At 44.5% G+C, this 21,669-nt stretch overlaps 2 protein-coding genes and 1 long non-coding RNA gene across 5 annotated transcripts in view; 2 read left to right on the top strand and 1 right to left on the bottom strand.

Moving 5' to 3' along the window:
• The window catches only part of LOC137785336 (thrombospondin type-1 domain-containing protein 4-like), a 39,653-nt gene extending 33,735 nt beyond the window's left edge, over positions 1-5,918 (top strand). For 2 of the 3 annotated variants that reach the window (XM_068576476.1, XM_068576489.1), the window contains 9 exons: positions 576-672; positions 790-987; positions 1,074-1,203; positions 1,786-1,990; positions 2,772-2,945; positions 3,227-3,400; positions 3,516-3,692; positions 4,168-4,312; positions 4,404-5,918. In XM_068576476.1, coding sequence (XP_068432577.1) covers positions 576-672; positions 790-987; positions 1,074-1,203; positions 1,786-1,990; positions 2,772-2,945; positions 3,227-3,400; positions 3,516-3,692; positions 4,168-4,312; positions 4,404-4,543 — 1,440 coding nt within the window. In that variant the 3' untranslated portion in view covers positions 4,544-5,918. The remainder of the gene's footprint in view (positions 1-575; positions 673-789; positions 988-1,073; positions 1,204-1,785; positions 1,991-2,771; positions 2,946-3,226; positions 3,401-3,515; positions 3,693-4,167; positions 4,313-4,403) is intronic. The other variant, XR_011077493.1, reaches the window with a different exon arrangement.
• Positions 5,919-6,564: 646 nt separating this feature from the next.
• Positions 6,565-19,926, bottom strand: pepd (peptidase D). Its single transcript, XM_068580469.1, has 15 exons — positions 19,875-19,926; positions 16,873-17,056; positions 16,225-16,352; positions 15,866-15,929; positions 14,142-14,189; positions 13,390-13,451; positions 12,538-12,582; positions 11,624-11,699; positions 10,767-10,813; positions 9,497-9,565; positions 9,081-9,158; positions 8,663-8,811; positions 7,945-8,129; positions 7,117-7,308; positions 6,565-6,922 (listed from the first exon to the last, which is right to left on the bottom strand). The coding sequence occupies exons 1-15, from the start codon at positions 19,889-19,891 to the stop codon at positions 6,779-6,781; spliced, it is 1,488 nt and encodes a 495-aa protein (XP_068436570.1). The 5' UTR covers positions 19,892-19,926; the 3' UTR covers positions 6,565-6,778.
• Positions 18,446-19,364, top strand: LOC137784864 (uncharacterized). The gene is made up of 3 exons (XR_011077435.1): positions 18,446-18,675; positions 18,825-18,940; positions 19,020-19,364. It is a non-coding gene; the product is annotated as an uncharacterized lncRNA (long non-coding RNA).
• Positions 19,927-21,669: the final 1,743 nt, after the last annotated feature.

Below are 21,669 nucleotides of genomic sequence, written 5' to 3'. Positions count from 1 at the left end.
AGTAACAAATCAACGCCGGCCTCCAGATGCCCACAGCAGAGTCTCTCCTTCTCTAACCAATCTTGTCTCTAGACGTCTATTTTTCCCTGTTTGAGTCGTCGTAAGAACCCTAAATTAATTACAATACTTGTGTTTATTGTATGTATTTCTTCAGCAATGTCTTGGGAAAAAAATGTATATCTGCAAAAAAGAAATCACTTTTAAAAGATATTTTGATCGTAACTATGAACATCCAGCGTGATATGAGCCAGATTTTTAAAAAATGCCTCCAGGAGCAGTCAATAAGAAATCTTTTTGGAAAGATTAGGACTTAAAGAATCAGAATCTGCAACGAAAATTACAATAAAACAAAGTCTTGGCCTGTTAGGAAGGAGTTTCAGTCACGAAACTGTGTTGTTTGGTTTAAAAATGAAAAAATTACGTATTTTATGCCAAAAACATTGTCTGAATGGGGCATGCTGGGACTTGAAAAAGGCCACGTGAGGATTTTCGCGCACTAAGGTCTTGTCGTTACACGTTCATCTCTCAGAGCATTACTGTACGATTGTTACTGAATCTCATCTACTTTGCCTCAGGTGATCTTCCAGCAGCCGAACCCTGGTGTTCACTACGAGTTCATCCTCCCCTCCGAGAAACCAGTCGGGCCTCAGCAACCGAGCCACAGACCTGAAGGTAGATGAGACACACTTTGTCGGCTCGCTCATCCCACTAAATCCTCCTCGTCTACCCGTCCGTTCACCGCATGACTGTGTTGCCTCGTGGGTCACAACTCGTGCGTCTCTGCCTTAGGGAACGCTGTGAATGGACAGGGGGGTTACGACCATCACGGCAACCCTCACCAGGAGCGCTTCAGTCCAGCCGGCGGCGGGCGGGAACCCCCTCGCCTCCCCGACAACCCGCCTCCCCCCGCGCAGCCACCGAGACGCGAGCGAGAGCACAACTGGAAACTCGCTGGCGCCACAGAGTGCAGCGCCTCCTGTGGCAAAGGTCAGTCTCTCGGTGATGTTTCGAGTTGACGTTGCGTGGAACACATTCAGTGCGTGAATGAAAGATCAGCTTTGTGTAATTTCTAGGATTCAGACGCTCCATCTTTCACTGCGTCTCCCGGCTGAACCACGGCCGGGTGTCCGATGCGTCGTGCGACAGCAGCAGCAGACCGACTTCCCAGGAGGAGGCCTGCAACCTGCAGCCCTGCCCGGCCTTGTGAGGGGCCACACCTGTCTGTTCTCACACTTGTGCACATATATAAATATCGTGTAGATGAGTACACATTGTGCAGTCTTTGCCCAAGGTCACATGTTCAACATCATTTCCCTTCTGTTAATATGTTGAAATCCCTTATGGTTGTATTTTTCCTCCAAAATTGCCTTTAGACATTTCTGTCTCCACAGTGGCTAAATGTTTTTTTTTTTTTTTTTCCACTTTTGCACTTCAAACTCCCCCAACTAATCCTCTACCCTGTTAGTTTCTATCAATAACACAGGATCCTGGTATCATAAGGGATTGAAAAGACTCTCCTCTCAAAATGCAAGTCACTACACAGCATACGCTCCCTGGTACATTGAGTGTGTCGTCTGCAAAGTATGTTAACGCCTATTCGTGATTATGTCCTCGGCAGTGTTACACGTAGAGCTTTTTCTCAACTTTCTCAACCTTTCAAAATGTAGAAATACAAGATTTGCAGACGGCGTTTATAGAATGGACATCCACGCGCGTACGCGACATAAAACCTTCAGAAATATCCTCCTAACACCGAGCTCGTGTGTGTTTCTTTCTCCCGGGCAGCTGGGACATCGGCGAGTGGTCAGAATGCAGTAAGACCTGCGGCCTGGGCATGCAGCACCGGCAGGTCCTGTGTCGCCAGGTTTACGCCAACCGCACCCTCAACGTCCACACGAGCCGCTGCCGACACCTGGAGCGGCCCGAGACCGGCAGCACCTGCCAGATGAAGATCTGCAGCGAGTGGCAGATACGCTCCGAGTGGACCGCTGTGAGTGGCAGCTTTGCATCTTGTGTGTGTGTGTGTGTGTACAGTTACTGCATCCCTGCTTACATTTTGTTCATTTCTGCAATTACTGTCTACCATAAATATTCGATATATATGTTATATTTGTTTAACTGAACTATTTCATGTCTTACATTCAAATTTTTGGTACTTGCGAGCTTTGCCCTTTTTATACATATTTAATACACATTTTTGGAGGGAGCTTTTGCATTTGTTACGCACATGTTAATAGATAACTTGCAGCTTGAAGCTTGAATTGCACCTGTCTGACTTGTCTCTACGGAAATGCTGCGTTCACATCAAAAGCGTTGCAGTTTAACAGGTTTTTTGACACATTTTAAGGAAAGTTGAACATCCTGGGGCACATGCGTACTCTCCTCTCAAAGAGAAAGTCCCTAAATAGCACACACATTACTACCTGGTAGACTTGGTTTGTCTTGATTGAAGCAGTTTAATATTTGTATTTTCATGATAACAATGCAGGAAATGTTCACGTTAAAACGATGTGACAATGTGGTTCCTCTCAGGGATGAAGCTACAGAGGATTGTCACCTGAATCTTCAGCTTTAAGGCGCGCTTCTGGCTTTTCTGTCACTCTCACAGCTCACACATGTGTCTTCTGATACAAAAGGAGTGTTAACAGAGGGAGCAGGGCAAACAGGAGATCTACAGCAGAGAGACACACCGCTGCACTAAATCGAGCTATTCCAGTCCCTCCAGCAGCACTGACCCCCAGCGCTCACCGCTGTGGCCCGTGTCTCCGTAGTGTTCGGTGCCGTGTGGACTGGGTCAGAGGTCGCGAGAGGTCCGCTGCGTCAGCAACGTGGGCGACTTCGTCCCCGACGAGGAGTGCAACATGAATCTGCGGCCCATCAACGTGGAGAACTGCGACAAGGGATCCTGCGCCAAGAGCTGGTTCTACACCGAGTGGGGCAACAGGGTAGGAGTGACGACGTCGGGACTTTTATTCATTTACCATTAGTGGTTAGGTCATTGTACGGATCTGTCTTCAAGCAATAAACAGCTGTTTTGAAGTCCAGATGATGTATTTAAAAGGTGTAGTCCGAGGTTCTTCTCCTGCGGCTCTGTAAATGAGAAACAATTAAAATGGTTCGGATCGATCAACGCAACTATTTCCTGCCAATCAGTCGTTCAATCACTTTTTTCTTTTTCAAATCAACCTTCGTGACGTGAATTGTAAAACGAGCGTCGCCTCCGCAGTGCTCGGCCGACTGTGGGATGGGTGTGCGGACGCGGGGAGTCCTCTGCCTGACCAATCACATCAGCAGCCTGCCGCTGGAGGGCTGCGGCAGCGAGCGGCCCGCGGACGCTCAGGTCTGCAACAACGGCCTCTGTGAGAACCGCATCGAGTGGTTCACCGGGCCCTGGAGCCAGGTAGGAGGAGACGGAGGCTGTCGCACCGGGGGAAGTAGTGTGTGTGTGTGTGTGTGTGTGTGTGTGTGTGTAATTGAATCCATGTGAGCTGTGCTGTTGTTGTTGTGTGACCCAGTGCTCTGCAGAGTGCGGCGCAGGCAGCCAGCAGAGGGCGGTGGTGTGTCTGAAGTCAGACGAAGGATTCGCCGTCTTGCCGCCGTACGAGTGCTCGTCCCTGGACCGGCCGCTCGGCCAGCAGAGCTGCAACCTGAAGGCCTGCGGAGCCAAGTGGTTCCACACTGAATGGAGCGCTGTGAGTATGATATGAATCCCTTTTGGCCTCTGGCTGTTTAGATGCCCCTCAGGCAAGGCATCTCCTCCCTACTGCTCCCGCTAACTGATTCACGGCCCGATAGACGCTGCGAGCTCCTATCGGGGAAATCAGGTGAAATCCTATTCGGTTGCATCGTAGTCCACATTGAGCTTACAGACATGGAACACGAGTCAATAACAGCTTGGCTCATTTCTACACGTTTCGCTTATTCTCAGCGTCTTCTTGAGGAAGTCTTCCTTGTTTTGTATCATTTCCATCTCCATCGCTCTCTGGTGGATGGTGCTTCCATCTTTTCTATGTAAAGATTTCAAAAATGATCCTTCTTTTTGCTCGAGAAGCAAAAAGGCTTCGAGATTCAGATCACAACATTCAGAAAGTAACAGCGGCGTCAGCGGGAGGCCGCTTTTCAAGGCGGGCGTTTCGTAACTGACGCTACCGACCTCCGTCCTTCCAGTGTTCGAAGACATGCGAGGGGGGTTTCCGCGTGCGGGAGGTCCGCTGCCTGTCCAACGACACGCTGTCCAGCGAGGGCTGCGATGAGCAGCTGAGACCGGCGGAGAGGGAGGACTGCAGCCCAGAGCCCTGCGTACCGAGCACAGGTCAGTCGTCTTTTAACATGTGACGTTAGCGTTCTGCGCTCCATGCTGGACGTGAGAATAAAAGATCAACCCCCGTTTCTTTTCCTTTCAGACGAGAACTGCAGAGACAAGTACTTTAACTGCAACGTGGTGGTCCAGGCCCGCCTCTGCGTGTACGACTACTACAAGACGACGTGCTGTGCGTCGTGCTCCCGGGTGTCCCAAAGACACATTCAGCGCGGTCGCAGATAGCACCCCTCCCCCCTCGGCCGCCCACGTCGCGGGCCGGACTCGATACCCGCCGCAGGTTCCTGGATCCGCCAGGGGAGAGGACCAGCAGGACCTGGGCTTTAAATGGACAAAACGATTTGACTGCCGAGGGCGGGAAACTGAAGAAGGAACATTTCTGTTGGTGCATTCGGAGGCAGCTGTTGGGGTAAAGGAATACCGAAGAGTAGTGGAGGACAGTGATCCACTCACTGGATGAACAGAGCCCTGGAGGGGGGAGAGAGATCAAGCCGAGGAGCCTGCAACAAACACAACAACTCTGGATTTTAACCGCAGAGTTTAATACAAAGAATCCGTCTGGTTAGCTCGCAGCTGTGTTGGCTACTGCAGAGTACCTGATGTGAAGAGGAGAGCGCCTGTCAACTGTTTCAGGTGGACTATAAATAGAAAATATATCTTCTAATCTGGTTCTCCACACTTCAAACGGTCAGATGCGTGGCATGACGTCATATGAAGTCGATGCAGTCTCGCCTATAATCAACTATTTAACACCCACTTTGTTGACCAAAGATATGTAACCTCATCAAAATGAAGACGGCGACTAATTCACACTTTTTTCTAAGAAACAAACACGTGAAAACCCTCTAAGGGTGCTGATGCTGCAGCATGGATCCACAGGAACTTGTATTCTTTGTGGCACAACAATGGCGAACCACTCCCCACCGCCCGCCTGCACAGGCAGATACGTAAATGCAGCTTGTGTAATATGTGTGTAGATATGTATGTATGACAGAATGAATGATACAAGTTGTTTTTTTAAGGGGTTTTCAGACTCGCAGCAACTGAGAGAGAAAAAGGCCCTCTTTATTTATTTTAGTGGCTTCCCAGCGAGGTTGCTGGTTCGTCGGCCGCTGGTGGCTGTGGGGATAAAAACCTTTGCTTCTTCTCCACCAATCACAGCCTTTGAACTCGATGTCGGCGTTCCACCGCCTGCTGGATGGTAGAAGCAGATGGACCCGATAGGGGGAGCAAAATGTGTACATAAGTATATATAGTACATTGATCTGGTATGGCATATATGATGTTTACATGAATTGTAAATGTATTATTTATAAACTATATTGCCCCTTTTTTCAGCTCGGTAAACCTGCACACAGTACCTCTCAAGTGTTTTTGTATGCTAACATTTCCCCCCATGCACTATAACTTACCTCTGATTCATACGTACTGTACATGTGTTTAAGCTCAAAATGACTCAAGTATGCAAATTATTCTAAGGGTAAAAAAAAAGCACATTGCATGTTTTATTATTTTCCCAAAACCAATCAAGAGTGTAAATGAATCACCAGATTTCTTCAGTACTCAACATATATGCCCCCAATAAAACTGTAATTGCCTTTTTCTTTTTTTACATTTCTAGTATTCAACCATTGATTTTAACGAGGAGTGTCCTTGAGATCTTTTTTAATAAACAAAATTACTAATAATTTGTTCATCTTACACCATATTTCTACCGTGTGATTCCTAAGTTGATCCCAGGTGCCCCCAAAACAGAAGGTAGAATTCTTCATCAGGAGGTCTTCCTCACTCTCCTCGTACTCCCATGAATTAATACCAGAACCACTGATGTGACTCTGCAAAAAAAAAAACTGCTCCGTCTGGCCTTTCTTGAACATTGAAGTCCATTTTACATGTTTATCACACAATTCAACTACAAATATGAACATAAACCATAAATACGACGAGAGAGCTCCTCAAGTTATGAAAATGTTTTTATATCCCTCGCTTGATGCCACATTACTGGTGCTACTTTCTGGAAAGCTTACGGCCAAAACCACTCAGACGAAGCCTCAGCAAGATATGAACCACATTGCATTTCTTTCCAGCCAAAAAACTGAAATACAACTTGTGTGTCGGTGCATCTTCTGGAGCAAAGCCCCTCTGTTGTGGAACCAGAGGCGTTCAAGGCCCAGGAAGCAAAATAGGGCATATTAGCAGCGGATTTAAACCTTTACTTTTTAGTACAAAGCAAAACTCAACGCACGTAATTGATGAAGAATGTTTATTGAAACAAAATTGATCACTTCTTGTAAACAGATGTTTGCAAAAAGAAACATGCCAGAATACAATTATTTAAAAATTAAATGTATTTCTTTCAGGAGGCACGATTATCACACATGATCGTGTGTCTGCTATATAAAATTGAGTAATATGAGTGACAGATTATTCTTGTTTCTCTGCAGTAATTCATGACGTCGTTCACATCTTCTTGCTGGTGACGACGGGGCTGAAGGGTTTCGCGGCGTCGGCCATGAACGCCTCGATCTCCTCCACCGTGCGCGGGACGCAGGTCAGCAGCTCGATGCCGTCCGCCGTCACGGCGATGTCATCCTCGATGCGGACCTGCACACGGTGGTGACAATTACAGGAGACTAACACGAGCAACACACTGCAGCACCATCTTTGCATGACTTGCATGCCTAAAGACACAATACTCCAATACTTAGCGTCACAGTTGGACACAAAACATGGAAGCATAGCGATGATGTCATTCTGTGGAGCATAGAGTAATAAATAAAACCGTAAAGCACACTGACCCCGCCGAAGCCGCGGAAGCGAGCCAGCACTTGGTTGTTGAGGAAGCAGCTCTGGGCGGGGTTGGCCTGCGCCTGGTCCAGCAGGTGGTTGATGAAGTAGATGCCGGGCTCCACGGTGAGGACCATCCTCTCCTGCACCAGGCGGCCCATCCGGAGGCTCCGCAGTCCCGGCTCATTGATGCGCTCCACCCCCTGGACGACGGGACGGTTTATTAAAAATGGAAACAAGTTCAACCTCTTCACACCATTATTGACTTCTGCATTTCTTTCTTTGGGATGAATTACACCGTTGCTCCCCGAGCTCAGCTCAGACTATCTGGTTCAGACTGTGATTAGAGATCAATGATGTGAGATTATTAAACCCGTCACGTGTCTTTGCACTGACTGAGCTCTGCTTCCTCCCACACAGACACCTTCTGCTGCTGAACCCTGTTTCCAAATCCTCCACCACAACCTCAAATTATCAGTGTTCATAGTTCAAACAACATCTTCTCTCTCTCTCTCTCTCTCTCTCTCTCTCTCTCTCTCTCTCTCTCTCTCTCTCTCTCTCTCTCTCTCTCTCTCTCTCTCTCTCTCTCTCTCTCTCTCTCTCTCTCTCTCTCTCTCTCTCTCTCTCTCTCTCTCTCTCCTGCCCTCACGCTGAACCTGTTCCTGCAGCTTGGCCTCTTTAGGTTTCGCTCTCTTAATAATTGACGACAGCATCAATACTGGAGGAACAGGAATGCGTTTTTCCTTCTTCTGTCTGGAGACTCTGATCGTTTCAACACCGTCCCCAAAAAAAAAAAAAAAAAAAAGGTCGGCTGATGCGACGTCTTCTGTCTCACTCGCCTCGGGGTACCCGCCCACATCGTGGACGTCGATGCCCAGCAGGTGGCCCAGGCCGTGGGGCATGAAGACGGAGCCCAGGTGAACCTTCAGCATGTCCTCCACGCTGCCGCTCAGGATGCCGATCTTCACCAGCTCCTCCAGGTGGATCTGGTCCGCCATGCGGTGCATGTCGGTCCACTTCACACCTTCAACACAGGAGGCTTCGTTAACGAGGAACGGGAGGTTTACGTGATACCGACGCCGCTGTATGACCTACAGAAGTAAACCAGACAGTCGGCCTGTCTATATGTCGTTATTCTTAAAGCTTATCATCTTGTCATGAAATCATCCAGGTTCACCAAAAAGTCCCTCAGCTCAGAGGAGAGATCAGCAGAGACATGAGAGATTTCTAATAAAAAGGGAACACTTTCATCCACAGGGACACCAAAATCAACACGAATGGAAAAGTCGTAGCTTTAAGTTTGCATGTTGATCTCATTATGCCTCTGAAAATCTAGGAATGGAACTAAGATCAGGTTTTCAAAGAAATACATTAAAAAATAAAATATGGCACCAATTAAAATGTGTAACCGTACTGAAAAACAACAAAAGATCCTTTCTGGTTTACTCTCTGCTGGTTTCTTTGAGGGCAGAATATCACATTTTAACTTCTTTTCCTGGCTTTACTGTTTTGCCAGTGAAGTGTACTCGATAGCTTAAAGACTAAGAGGACGGTAACCTGGTCTGATGGCCGCCATGACGGTTCGGGAGGATTTGAGCACGGCCTCGTAGACGGCCTTCTGGTCGGGAGTGAACTTGCCGTTGGCCGGGAAGGAGCATGTGATGTCCGAGGAGTAGCAGTAGTACTCGCCGCCCATGTCGAACAGACTGCAGGGGACAATATTTCACGACTGATTCAGCCAAAGTATCTCTATACATACACACGAGTGCTTTGGGTTTGTGTCTAAAGTGCTTTTTAAATCGTCTACTGTCCAACTGAGACAGATGCTGGCGATCACACATGAGACAGAGCAGTGAGGATGCCCCTTGGTGGCACTTCAACAGCTCCACCTTCAGGAGACCCTGCAGAGGTGGAGAGTTCCCAGCCGGTTTTAGGAGGTGCTGGCATTTAAAAAAAACAGCTGACAGCGACTCACCACATGTCACCGGCCATGATCGTCTTCTCATTGGGAGCACCGGCATGACCGTAGTGAAGAATGGAGGAATTATTGCCCCTGATGTGAAAAGAAATAATTAAAAAAACACAGTATGTCAATTGAAAACACTATAAAAGAATATCTTTGAACTTTTCATCATTTAAACCTGTGGAATAGAAAAGCCCAGACAGAAGAATCACCGTCATGATCCAGTCCTCTTAATTTGAAATCTACTAACCCCTAATCCCCCTGGAGTCATTGCACATGGTCTTTAAGACAAAAGGCCAAAGCTTGATTAGCGACATGGTCTGAAAAGTCGTCTTCCTTAATGAAGCAGCTTTCCGACAGTCACCCTGCAGCTTCTTCTGCATGCTGAACTCTGCAGATCGTTAGAAATCTAATGTAGAAAGCCTTACGTTCCACAGATACAGGTGTACGAGGTGTGACGCATCCCTCCCTTCGTGTAGCAGTAGTGCTGGAAGAGGCTGCAACGAAGAAGAGGAGAAAGTCTGTCAGGGCAAACCAGTTTCTTTGCTGAAAGTGAATATCAGCAAAGATCAGAGAACACGTGAATCGGTTGAAGGCCGCTCACTGCCCTCTGCCTGACTGCAGGCTTTTTAAACATGAACTCAGCGCTGGTTCTTTGCATCGTGTCTGAGCTCATTAAACATGTTGATGGATCTGGACAAAGCCGTGTAAGACGTCGAGTCCTGGTGCTTCTTACACAGCCAACGCAGAATAACCATCAAGACAGCTGCTTTGAGACATAATAAATATATTAAAATATGTGTTACTAAAATATCCAAACTAAAAATAACATGAATATAAATAAAGGAAAAACATGTAAATGAATTATTTTGCTCCCAGCTCGGCGGTAAGTACAGTTTGAGCGGCACACCTGATGGTAGTAAAAGATATTCACAGCAATGGAGACGCAACACAACCGACAATGAATCCTCACACAGGAAGCGGTTGGGTGGCGGCCATTACTCATGATGTGTGACCTCGTTGTCCAGCATGAAGACGACAAAGAGACGGCTGTTTTATACCCACTTACATGTGACGGTAGTCTAATCAAAGAGCTAAAACACACATGAATAACTCTCTTGATGTCTCTTCAGAGAGACTTCACCGTGTCCGAGTGTCGTGACTAGAAAAAATAAACTGAATTTATTCGTTCATCAATTTTAAAGGAGCTGTAAAAAATCAGCCGAGTTATACGAGAACAAAACGTTGATTGCGAGAAGCCACAAAAGGCTAAGGAGGTCGAAGCATCCAACATCTGGATCTCAGTCTCGTTTCCATTCACATTGAGGAACTTTAAATCCATCCAAGTGTTTGTAGCATTTAAATAGTTTAATATTTAAATTCTTTTTTTTTCTTAAACATTGACCCCGCGGGCACCGTCCACAATGAGAAGAGGATCGGGCCCAACATGGAGCTTTGAGGAACCCCACAAGAAGGCGGCAGACAAAGTTTTGGCCTCGGTGGACCGAGACGTTACCGACTCGCACGCCAATCGGCTAGCTGTGCTAACCTTAGCATTTGTTGCTAACAGCGTATCTAAGATTGGAAAGAACAAGCGCTTCTGATAGAACAGATCACGCTGGACGGTTATCTGTGTTTCTTCATGTCTTGCAGTGTATTAGAGTGAGTTCACACGTCTGGCAAACAAGCAGCACCTACCTCTCCATTTCATATTCCTTCTGTCCAGGTTTCACATTCTTCATGATCTGCACAAAAACAATGGGATATATATAGATATAGAGATATATTTTTGGGAAAAATGCTCTCAATTAGCACTCAATGCAAAACAGCAACAAGTCGGTGACTTTTTCTTCTTCTAATAAACAACTTCATGAGCTTTTCTCACAAGTTTCTTTTCCGTCCTCATTGGTTCATAAGACGCTTTAGAATGAGTTGAGGATCATTTCCTCAAGCGTCGTCTGCAGGATTTACCAAAATAAACAGACAGAAAGAGGCAGAGCCCTCGAGCTTTTGCTGATTTGGGGGAGCATTTTTAGTTTTTTTTAACCGCACACCTCCAGGGGAAGATTATCCCTGAAACTCTGCCAGAGGTGGCGCCTTGTGAAAAAGCACACACACACACGGCTGAAAGCGATCACACTCGTAACAACAGGTGTAGCACAATATTGAACGCTGGTGGTGACTTCAGAGGACCGATAACATTGAGAGGTAACTGCTCCTGCGAGCCCTGCGGAGGTTATTCATTCAAACCCTGTGCAGGAGTAAAATATTGCTTTAATGTTGCAGCTTATTGGTCAAAGGCTATCTCTGTTAATGGCTGCCACCCTGCAAGCTTCTAGTGAAGTTAAAATCGATAGCGTTTAAACAGTTTATAGCCTTCAGAAATCCTTTGGGCGAGTTTTAAACTCAATAAGCTGCTTGATACTTCCATACTTTGCCCGTTTAATTTCATGCTCCTCTCTTTTATTGTTTGAAAACTGAAGGCACGCGTCCGTTGGTGTTGGAGTTGGATCGACCCCGACAGACGCTCCCCTTCTATCCGAGGAGGACGTTACCATTTTATGGGCTTCACTGGAGATCCTGTTGGTGTAGCGCAGGACCTCCAGCTCCATGTCGGTCTTGGTCAAACGGCTGCAGGACAGAAACAAACGCTCAGTGAGCATCTCTCGCTGTGGTCTGCACAGCCACAGAACATACATTATTCAACTTTCATGAAAAACAGAAATAGACGGTTGGTCTTCCATCTATTCCAGGATTATTGTGTCTAAATGAGATCCGTCTGGAATCGACTGCTGCAGGGCTGCAGGAAAATGTGTCAGAAGCTCAATAAAACACAATATAGTGTTTGATTTAAATCTAAACATTAAGACAATATTGGAGCGGAAGCTTTTCTTGTCTTTCACTATCTCTCATTCACTTTTGCTCAGAAAGCCCCTTGAGAGACTTGATAGAGTAGCAGAAAGGATTTCTACAAGAACCGAAATAAATAAATAACACAAGGCGGTGGTAACCAATAGTAACACTAATGAAAGTTTAATAAAAAAAATACAAGGAATAGCTCATTATAAAGAGCCATGTGAGCTCCGGAGTGGAGGCGACAGAGGAGTTCAATCAACTCTCTCTCTCCCCAGGAGGTGTGCCTGAAAAGCATTCCTCCTTATTTCAGAAAATGTCAATTCATCTGGAGGGTGCAAACTCTAATGCCAAGGACGAGCAGGCGAGCACGAAGTCCATTACATCCGTGCAGGCTGAAAAAAAGAAAGAAAAAAGAAAGAAAAAGAAAAGCTTCCGTTTCTGATTGCAGACACACAATTACCTCACTGGGCAGCTGTAATTTGCCAAGGTTCATGATTTTAAAAGTGGCAAAAGCCATCTGAAGAAATGTTTGGGGAAGACGAGACGAGCCGTAATTCTCATCTCTGGTGGGCTTTCTGAATAATATCTTTACAATTATTGTCTAATTACTCACCACTCCACAATGACTGGGTGCAGAAGAGTGTTGTTCACTTTGAAGCTGAAAACAAATAAATAGGAACATTAAATAAGACTTCAGTTCCATCCGTCAGTTCCTGCGGTTCCAATTTTCTCCACTGTTTCCTCTTTCCCACGTTCCAACATCACATACATACATATGTGATTATATGCATGCATGCATATAATCACATACATATGTGATTATATGCATGCATATGTATGTGTGTACTTATGCATGCATAGATACAAGCATGCATGCATACATAGTTGTATGTATGCATGAGTGGATGCATACATGCATGCATATGCGATCATATGCATGCTTGTATGCATGCACGAGTGGATGCGTGCATGCATGCGTGGATGCATACATGCGTGGATGCATACATGCATATGCATGCATGCACGTATGTATGCATACATGCATGCATATGCATGCACGTATGTATGCATACATGCATGCATGGATATGCATGCATGCACGTATGTATGCATACATGCATGCATGCATGCATAATATAGACCTGCATACATACACACGCACTTTGAAAGTATACAGTACAATACTTCCATTATTTAAAGCAGTTTGAGGTCAGTCGATGGTGTCAACATTGAGTACACAAACAGAACACACGAGTGGTGAGAACAGTAACATTGCAATTAATTGACAACTAAGAAGCAAAAGCAAGATCGTTTGCTTAATTAAATTACATTCAGAATCGGGTTAATCAGAAACAAGCAGTAGGCGTGAGAGTCTGTTGTGTCCTTGGGTATAAGAGACAAAACAATAACCTCCCTAAAACAAAGTAGAATTATGTTCATGCAAAGTGGCGCCAATTAAACATACCCACTAATTCCTTCAAAGGAGGCTTCGCGGCAGATGCTCCCGCTGTCTGTATTCTGACCTCGCTGCGTGGAGTAAAAACAAACACACAAGCCGGTGAAGTGTACTCAAACGTCAAGGCGCCTGCCGTGTGTCCAGGTGCAAGACTCATCACTGACGGGTCACCTCGACAGTTGTACAATTGGTGGAAGTCAATGTTCTCAGACCGTGCCTCATAGCAGTTGATGAATACACAACAAGCGTCTGATGGAATTGATTTGTATGTTCAACACGAGTGCGGTCAGGTGAGAGAGAGGGAGGCAGATCGGACCTTTCAACCCTGTGAACCCAAAGCACTTTCAGGCCACAGCTTCCTCTCTGTGGCCGCGATGCTCACTGCAATATTTAAGTCCTGCAGCTCTATGGAATCGACCAAATCACGGGCAGAAGTCACCATGCCATAAATAAGAAATAAAAAAATGCTAATTTAACGTCTCTGATAATTTATTTTACACATATTGTGAAAAAACGCAATCTATGTATCAGACATCTTTTAAAGTGATTGTGCAGAATGCAGGTTATCAGGGAAATAGGTTTTTAACCCATTTAACAGTTTACACATGTGTTCGAGGACCAGTCGGAAAGATAAAACTCTCACAATAATGACGAGAACTTGTCCTGTGATGAGTCACCCGACGTAAAACAACACAACTAGCTGTAACTCTGGAGGAAGGAGTGATGCCACTCTATTAAACGCAGGGACATCATTTGCATACCAGTGTCAGGAGCGCTGCCGGCCTCTGGTTGGTCAGGACATCGGCAACCTGCAAGGAAGCAGACGGGGATTAATTAAAACACAGACGCACGGCGGAGGGGAGCCGAGGCGCCGAGCGGCAGTTTCCTCCTGCTCTTCGTCTGCGGCGTGAAAAGGTCACCGTGGCCGCCGGCGCCGCCGTGGTCTCTGCGGTCTCTGAATGGCGGAACCAAGAGCGCCGCTGCCAACGGCCTAAATGTCGGATGACAGAGACTCCGGTGATGATCGAAGCGTCGTTGTGATTCTCTTTGAGACGACTGATATCGACCTCGTTACACATCCACTGCATAACGCGTGGGATCTAAATTGCAGCTTAATTTTGAGACGTCGGATTAATTGCGTTTTGAAAGCCGTTGTAAGTGTGTCACTGTTAAACAGTGATTCAATTAGTCAATGAAGAGCTGCAACAACAACAACATGAGCGGTTGCCTCAACAGTTTACATCAGGTATGAATATGACTTTGTTCCCCACCATTTCTGATTAGAAGACGGTTAAGTTTTAAATAAACTGCATGCATGATGAATAAGATTAGTTAGAGAGCGCAGTCGTCGACCTTTTAGGTCTTCAGCTTTAACAACTGAATGATGAACACCAGCGACTGATCATCACTGAAGAAAAACAAACAAAAAGGCATCATCATATAATTTAATGTTGGTTCTTTTCATAATATCTTGCAGTGTTGAGCTGCTATCGCTTCATGGATGAACTGGCTGTTGACTGGAGTGATAATTAGTGCATCTTAACCCGTGAATAATTATCAGAATCAGAACCATGTGAGCGTTTGCATACAAGGAATTTGTCCTGACAGGAGGTGCATACATTTAATATTTAGACAATAAACATTGAACAGTAAGCGGAGTGCCGTAATATTAACAATTGAATCTAAATCGACAGTAAATATAAACTAACTTTAACTCCAGCACCTCGGGTGTGGAGATGTACAAATATCTGGAATATGGCCAGCAGGGTGAGTCATCAAAAGGTCACGGTGTAAATATAGAAACGAGTGCAGAAATATGATGTGATCATTTTCAAGCACGCGCACACTTCCTAACGCGATTCGTTGGCCAGTGAAAGCCGTGTTATTAAAGTCAAACTATATTATTTTTGATTTGTCAACACGCACACCTCCAAAATAGCTCCGGAGCCGTCAAGCGTCCGATGCGGCGCCCCGGGGGGAATCTTCCTGTCAACACCGATATACAGAACATGACGGTTCCCAAAACTCTCAAAATAGGCAATTATAGACCGACTGAGCCGCAACGTATTTGCTAGCTGCAATGGATGAGATCTGAATATGCGGGTAACAGATTTAGAATAAAACTCAAAAATAAAATCACGTCCTCAGGGGACTTCTGGTGGTTGATATAACTGAAACATCCCTAAAATAACTTATCGGCGTGATGCTCTGTGTGAGCCCGACGATCGTCAATGTGTTCTCAGTCATTAGCCATCGGCGTCATGGACGCTCCCTCCTCACTACAGATGTGCAGTCGTCTGAGTATTGTTCCTGCCATCTCATCCGGGAGGTTCGAATAAAAAAAAAGATGGATTTCACCTTTTAAAAAACGCAAAAAAACTGTCTACGAATGCACTAATGCATTCTCATGAAAAGGTGACTGAACATCAAAACACAAGCACGCACACGCATGCACACAGACACACACACACGCAGGCAGACTTACATCACAGGTGTATTGCACCTCATCCACAGCATACTTCTCCTTGAAGTGCTCTTTAGGAAAGATCCTGTCGACAGAAGCAAAAGACAAATCTAGTAAAAAATAAATAAATTTAAAACACACAAACGCAACAATGAATGAACACAAAGACTTGCACTTCTGTATTTTAAGACGCAAATCTCTAAAAACAGACTATTAGACCTGAAGTGTCTCTCGGTTGTATTCAATAAATACAAAACGCCGATATAATAAGTTTATACTGGCTGCACAAGACTTTGTGGACCCTTTCCTGGAGTTACAGCTCTCGGCCCGTGGTGATTGTTGGCCGCATTCGCCGCTCTTTGAAGATTAGTGCGACTCACTCTCCCATCCAAGTGGCGTAGCTTTCCGGCAGTTTGGGAACAAAAAGGACAGATTTCCCAGAGTCCACATCAATGGCCCCAAAGCAGTCGGGCTCGGTTACTCCGAAGGCCCAGTGGAAGAAAGACTCCTGCAGAACGGAGAGAATCGGCTTTAGTGAGGGGGGATTATAAAAAAAATAAATAAATAGTCCGCCGGAACAGAAAGTTACTTCCGGTCAGACGATGACAAAAGCAGAAAATGAGACGCTGTCCTCGGGGAACCGGTTCGCAGAGGTGAACGTGGAGCTGGAAACACGACTTTCATCCCTTTTGATTTCCGTTCAAAACCCAATTACAGCCGCAAGCTTAGACAGGAGCGATTCCTCTGCAAAGTGAAGAGATTAACACACCGCCGCAGGAGCTAAGAACTGGACTTCACTTGAGGGAAAAAGCCAGGTGAGGGTTTTGTGGCGGCCAGGTCGAATCGCTTTGGGGATTTGGGCACAACCAGCGGAGAAAAGACCGACACGGCGTATGCTAAAAGATTTAAACTCACCGCTGGCTTGGCGGGATCGTAGATGGATGGGCGGATAAATAAATGCAAGACCTTGCCCTCTGTCCCAGCCTCAGTTTCTGGACTCCTCCCAGAGGGAACTAGAGACTGCTCACCTGTCTGAAAAGGAGGTCCGTGTCCGTGCAGAACCTCTGCTTCTGCTCGCCGCCCTGCAGCAACACCACGGACTGCGGCGCCACTCCGTCTTTGTCCTTCAGCCCGTTGCACAGTCGCCGGCGGTTCTCGGCGAACAGCGCGGCGGACACCCTCAGGGTCTCGTTACCCAGCCAGTAGACGGGTCTGAAAGGACGGGGACACAACAACAGAAGATGGTCGACAAAGACAACTGAAGGAGTCTGGCTGGGGGTCAAAATTAGGGTCGACCGGTCGCAAGCTGCCAAGCCTAAAATGACGTAATGCTGATATTAATTCGATTTTTAACGATTCAAAACGATTTCTAGTCAAACCTTCGACAGCTCATTTCTGTCGGGTAATTTCTGATCCCCTGAGCAAAGAGAGGGGGACCCATAATGTTTTAAGTTCTCTCTGGGGGCAAATCTTCTGGATTCGGTTGGTACGTTTCAGCCTGAAGAGCGGCGCATCCGGCCTTCAGAAACAGTTAAGACACAAATAAAGACGGAGACACAGAGAGAGGCATCCTCGCAACAGATAGGCCGTGGTTGTAAATCTCGGCCTCTAGCCCCACGGCTTTTGCTGATAAGATATCAAACGCGACATATCTGATTCAGCCTGGACTATACCAAAGGTTAATCCATAACCTCGGAGCATTTTATAGCTCAAGGATTTCTGTATCATTCACTGCCGGCTGGCTGAGTTTACGGGTGTACTGCGGAGCTGTGGGGAGAGATCGGCCCCAGTCAGGTGGTAAATTATGTTTTTATTGATGGATGTAAACACAATCGTGTCCTCCACTGCAATGCAACAACCTGCAACAGCTCAGGGACACACAAACACAGAGACGCAAACACTTTTTTTTTTAGGATTGTGTCAGTGAGGTACTCATTAAAAGAGTTTCTGGTGTTACATAATGGCATAAAATGAGTCTGATGTTTGTTCCAACTTCTGTCAACGATCATCTCGTGATTGCGGACAACTTTACGATTACCACAGCAGATTTTATGATTTGGTCTTATCTGAAACGATCACACCGTGTCTGCGTGGGTTTCGTCGTGACCACTAGGGAAATAAAACTTGTTGATTACTTTGTGCTTCTGACATATTTCCAAGACGTTGAGCAATTCATAGTTTTCAATACATGTTTACCACAAATGTAGCAGATACTGTATGCACCTACACTGCTACATTACCATTCGACTATAATACTATTTAAAATAATAATAAATTGGTATGCAATTCAGAATTTCCTTTCTTCTGTTATTATTTTTGGATTATTTTCCTGATTGGATGCTGCACTTAAAACACAAACCGATTGTATCGCATATAGATGCACTAACAGAAATACATTAACCACAATGCATCGGGAGACGTTGCGTACCGTAACCCTCTGAAAACCCTTTGCAATAAATAAGTGACTAAAAGGTTTGAAGCGGAATTAATTTACTGCAGAAAATAAATGTCTTCTTTCAAAAGCAGCTAAGCATGACGTAAGCAAGTAAAACTGTTTAGTAGTGATGGGACGAGCGACACTGGTGCATCAGCACTGTGCCGAGAGCTCAAGAGGGAAACCTCGTATCGGTGCGTGTATTGCTTTAAGAAAGAATCACGTGACCGATACAGGAACTGTGTCGTTTGGATGTGCCGCGCCAAAGTGTGTTTATCAGGAAACAAACTGTATCAACATGTCGTGGGTTTGTCGGATGGAGTTTTGCTTGATCATGGATCGTCCTAGGAAGTTTTCCCCGGTGTGGAATAATTTTGATCTCGTGACGCCAAACAAGGTAAATCTTTTTCTCCTTTATATACTATTTTTTACGGTGGCGCATTGCAATCACTTTATCAGTTTATCAAGTGAATGACCTGTGATTCATATGATAGTCAGTTAAAGAGCCTTACAGTTGCTTTATTCATGTCATCATGTAATTATGAGATCCTGATCTCGTAATCATGAGATAGGGTCAGAATGTGCAGAAGAAATGAGGAGCCAAGAGCCTGACCCAAGAGAAGGAGAGCCTAGCTCTTCACATGGGTCAGAACCCAGTTCAGGTATGAAAATACATTTTTGTGGCACTTTGTGATATGATTTATCATGTGATAATGAAGTAATGATTGACTATTTTTTTAGGGCACAATCTCTGGAAGACTTTCGATATGGAGGTTGCAGAGACCCAGAAGACGAGGAACGCAACAGCTGACTCCATTATTGAAGTCCAACGCTACCTGGCACAAACAAACACACCCAGAAACCAAGATCCTTTGCAATATTGGAAATGGAACCAGAACATATACCCACATCTTCATCAACTTGCACTTAAAACTCTCTGCACACCATCATCGTCTGTACCATGCGAAAGAGTATTTTCCAAGGCTGGGGAGCTGGTGTGTAAGAGGAGAAATCGCCTTGGAGCAAAGACACTCGAAAAACTTTTGTTTCTCAATAAAAATTCATGAACTGATCACTTTTTTGTCTTTTATTTCATATGATTTAACAGTTAAGTTGACAAATGTGCACATAAGTTACAAAATTGTAACTCTGAATTTTTACTCTAATTTGCTATATTTTACATACCAACTCAGTTTTAGCATTTACACGAACAAGGACTTTCTTTACCTGCAATGATTTTATAACTACTGCAGGGGTCACTATTGGGTGACCAACACAGTATCAATACAGTGGCGACACAGTTTGTTTAGTGTGTCAATACACTCCTTGAGGTATCATCGTCCCATCACTACTGTTTAGTTAAAGCAGCTGAAAGTTAAGATAAGAGTTTAAAAGTGTATTATATATTTGGGCTGTTAGGAAAGCAACACATCTCCCGTCATGTTTGTTACGCAGCGGGATAGTTTTGTATTTACAGACGCGCTCGCGAGCAAATCAAAGTAAAAGCTGCCGACACTTTTTCAGCGATATGAACTAAAATGAAAGCTCGTCGCGGTCCGTTAACGAGCTGTCAGGTATCAGGAAAACACAACTTACTGCGCTGCTGCCGCCATGTTGGAGCGCTGGAGCGGATTGTCACGTGCTGACAGCAGTCACGTGAGTTTTGTTGGGCTCTGCCCCGCGAATCAGCTGACGTAGCATTGTGCTGCGTTCACGGCTTTCGGGAAAAAATATGAAAAATAACAACATTGACATTGAGGCTCTTATTGTGCTGTGTTTTTTTTAATTTTTTAACGACGACTGTCGGTTATACAAAAAACGCAACTTAAATGCAAACTGTAAAAAAAAAAAAAAAGCTAAAAAGAAGAGGAGGTCCCGAAACAATGCAGAAATAAATACCGTTACTGAAAAATACTTCACCCCGTAAATGTCACACCATTGCTCGCCTGCAGTTGCCGAACATATATTTATTTATTACAATATGTAATACTACATAATATCCTGCAATACAATAGTGAGCAGCAAGTACACAAACACGTGCAGGTAATAACACAGAGGTCACATGTTCAGTTTCTTAGAGTTTCTTAATTATATTATCTACAGTTGCAATATATTGGTGAGATCTTAAGTTAAGTCCGCCAGGAGCTAACGTGCCTTAACATGTAAACACTGTTGTTTTGAGATGTTAATTAGATACATGTAAAAATACATATAGCTATAACATACAGTTTTACATCCAGGTTTTAGCTCCCTGACTATTTCCTTATAATTTCAGCTACATCTGCAGTTATAGCCTAGAATAGTTCCTCTTTTTTTATTACTCAAAAAGGGAATAGAGACAAGACACAAGATCTAGTGTCACCCAGGAGATCTGCTTTCACTTCTGTTTTTTCTTTCTTGTCGTGTGCTGAGGTAGTGAAATTATCCATGTTCATGAATATGAATGAGACCACACGAAGACAATTAGAACATGTTCTATAATCTACAGGGAAAACTGTTCATATTCACATGCATAGCTGCCATATGTTATTTATCAATTATGTATACATTCTTTTTGTAGTTACAGCACAGAAGGCTTGTTATCGAAACATTGGACTCAGAAATTATTAGTTTTCAGTCTATTAAGAGCCTGTGAGTTAGAAAACCACTAAACACGAAGGGCAGCCTTTAATTCAGCTATGTTCAAAAACAAGAGAACAAAATACACATACATATATATATATATATATATATATATATATATATATATATATATATATATATATATATATATATATATATATATATATATATTTTTTTTTTTTTTTTTTCCAGACAGCAACGACTGCTCTTACTAACTTCTGTCCATAACATGCCCCTTAAACTTGATGCATATCAATAATTTCCATTCCAGCCAGTAAAGCAGATTAACATCAATATTCTGAAAACACAGTTTGACCTTCAGAAGCATGCGTGGAAACAGAAACAGTACACTGTCTGCTTTCATTTGACTCAGCAATGGTGCTTTTACAGTAAAGACAGTAGGGGGAGATGCAACTCTCTTTTGTCACAATGCAGGCAGACATTTTTTGGGGGAAATAATTAATTATTATGAGGGACTGCAGAGACATGATGCAGGTAGATGCATACTGGTGGCTAAAGACCATCAGTTTTTAGATTTCTTACATAATTATATTTGTTAAAGATACCCAATACATAATACAAAATAAAAATAGACAAAGGGCAGATAGGAGGTTCAATATGGTAAATTGTTCTACCTCGTTGGAGGTAGATAGGAAATTAGCCATAACTTCTGGACCGCAAGATAGCCGAAAACTCAATAATAATGAGATTTTAAAGTATGCACAAATGTAATTTGTTCCTGTCTAAACTCATCGAAAGTGTGCACTTG

The sequence above is a fragment of the Clinocottus analis genome, unplaced genomic scaffold (assembly GCF_023055335.1).
Source record: "Clinocottus analis isolate CAN_PGR_092001 unplaced genomic scaffold, fCliAna1.0.p SCAF_1, whole genome shotgun sequence".
Classification (NCBI taxonomy): Eukaryota; Metazoa; Chordata; class Actinopteri; order Perciformes; family Cottidae; genus Clinocottus; species Clinocottus analis.
Note: the sequence above shows the minus strand (reverse complement) of the source record. Positions and strands in the feature narration are given on the sequence as shown.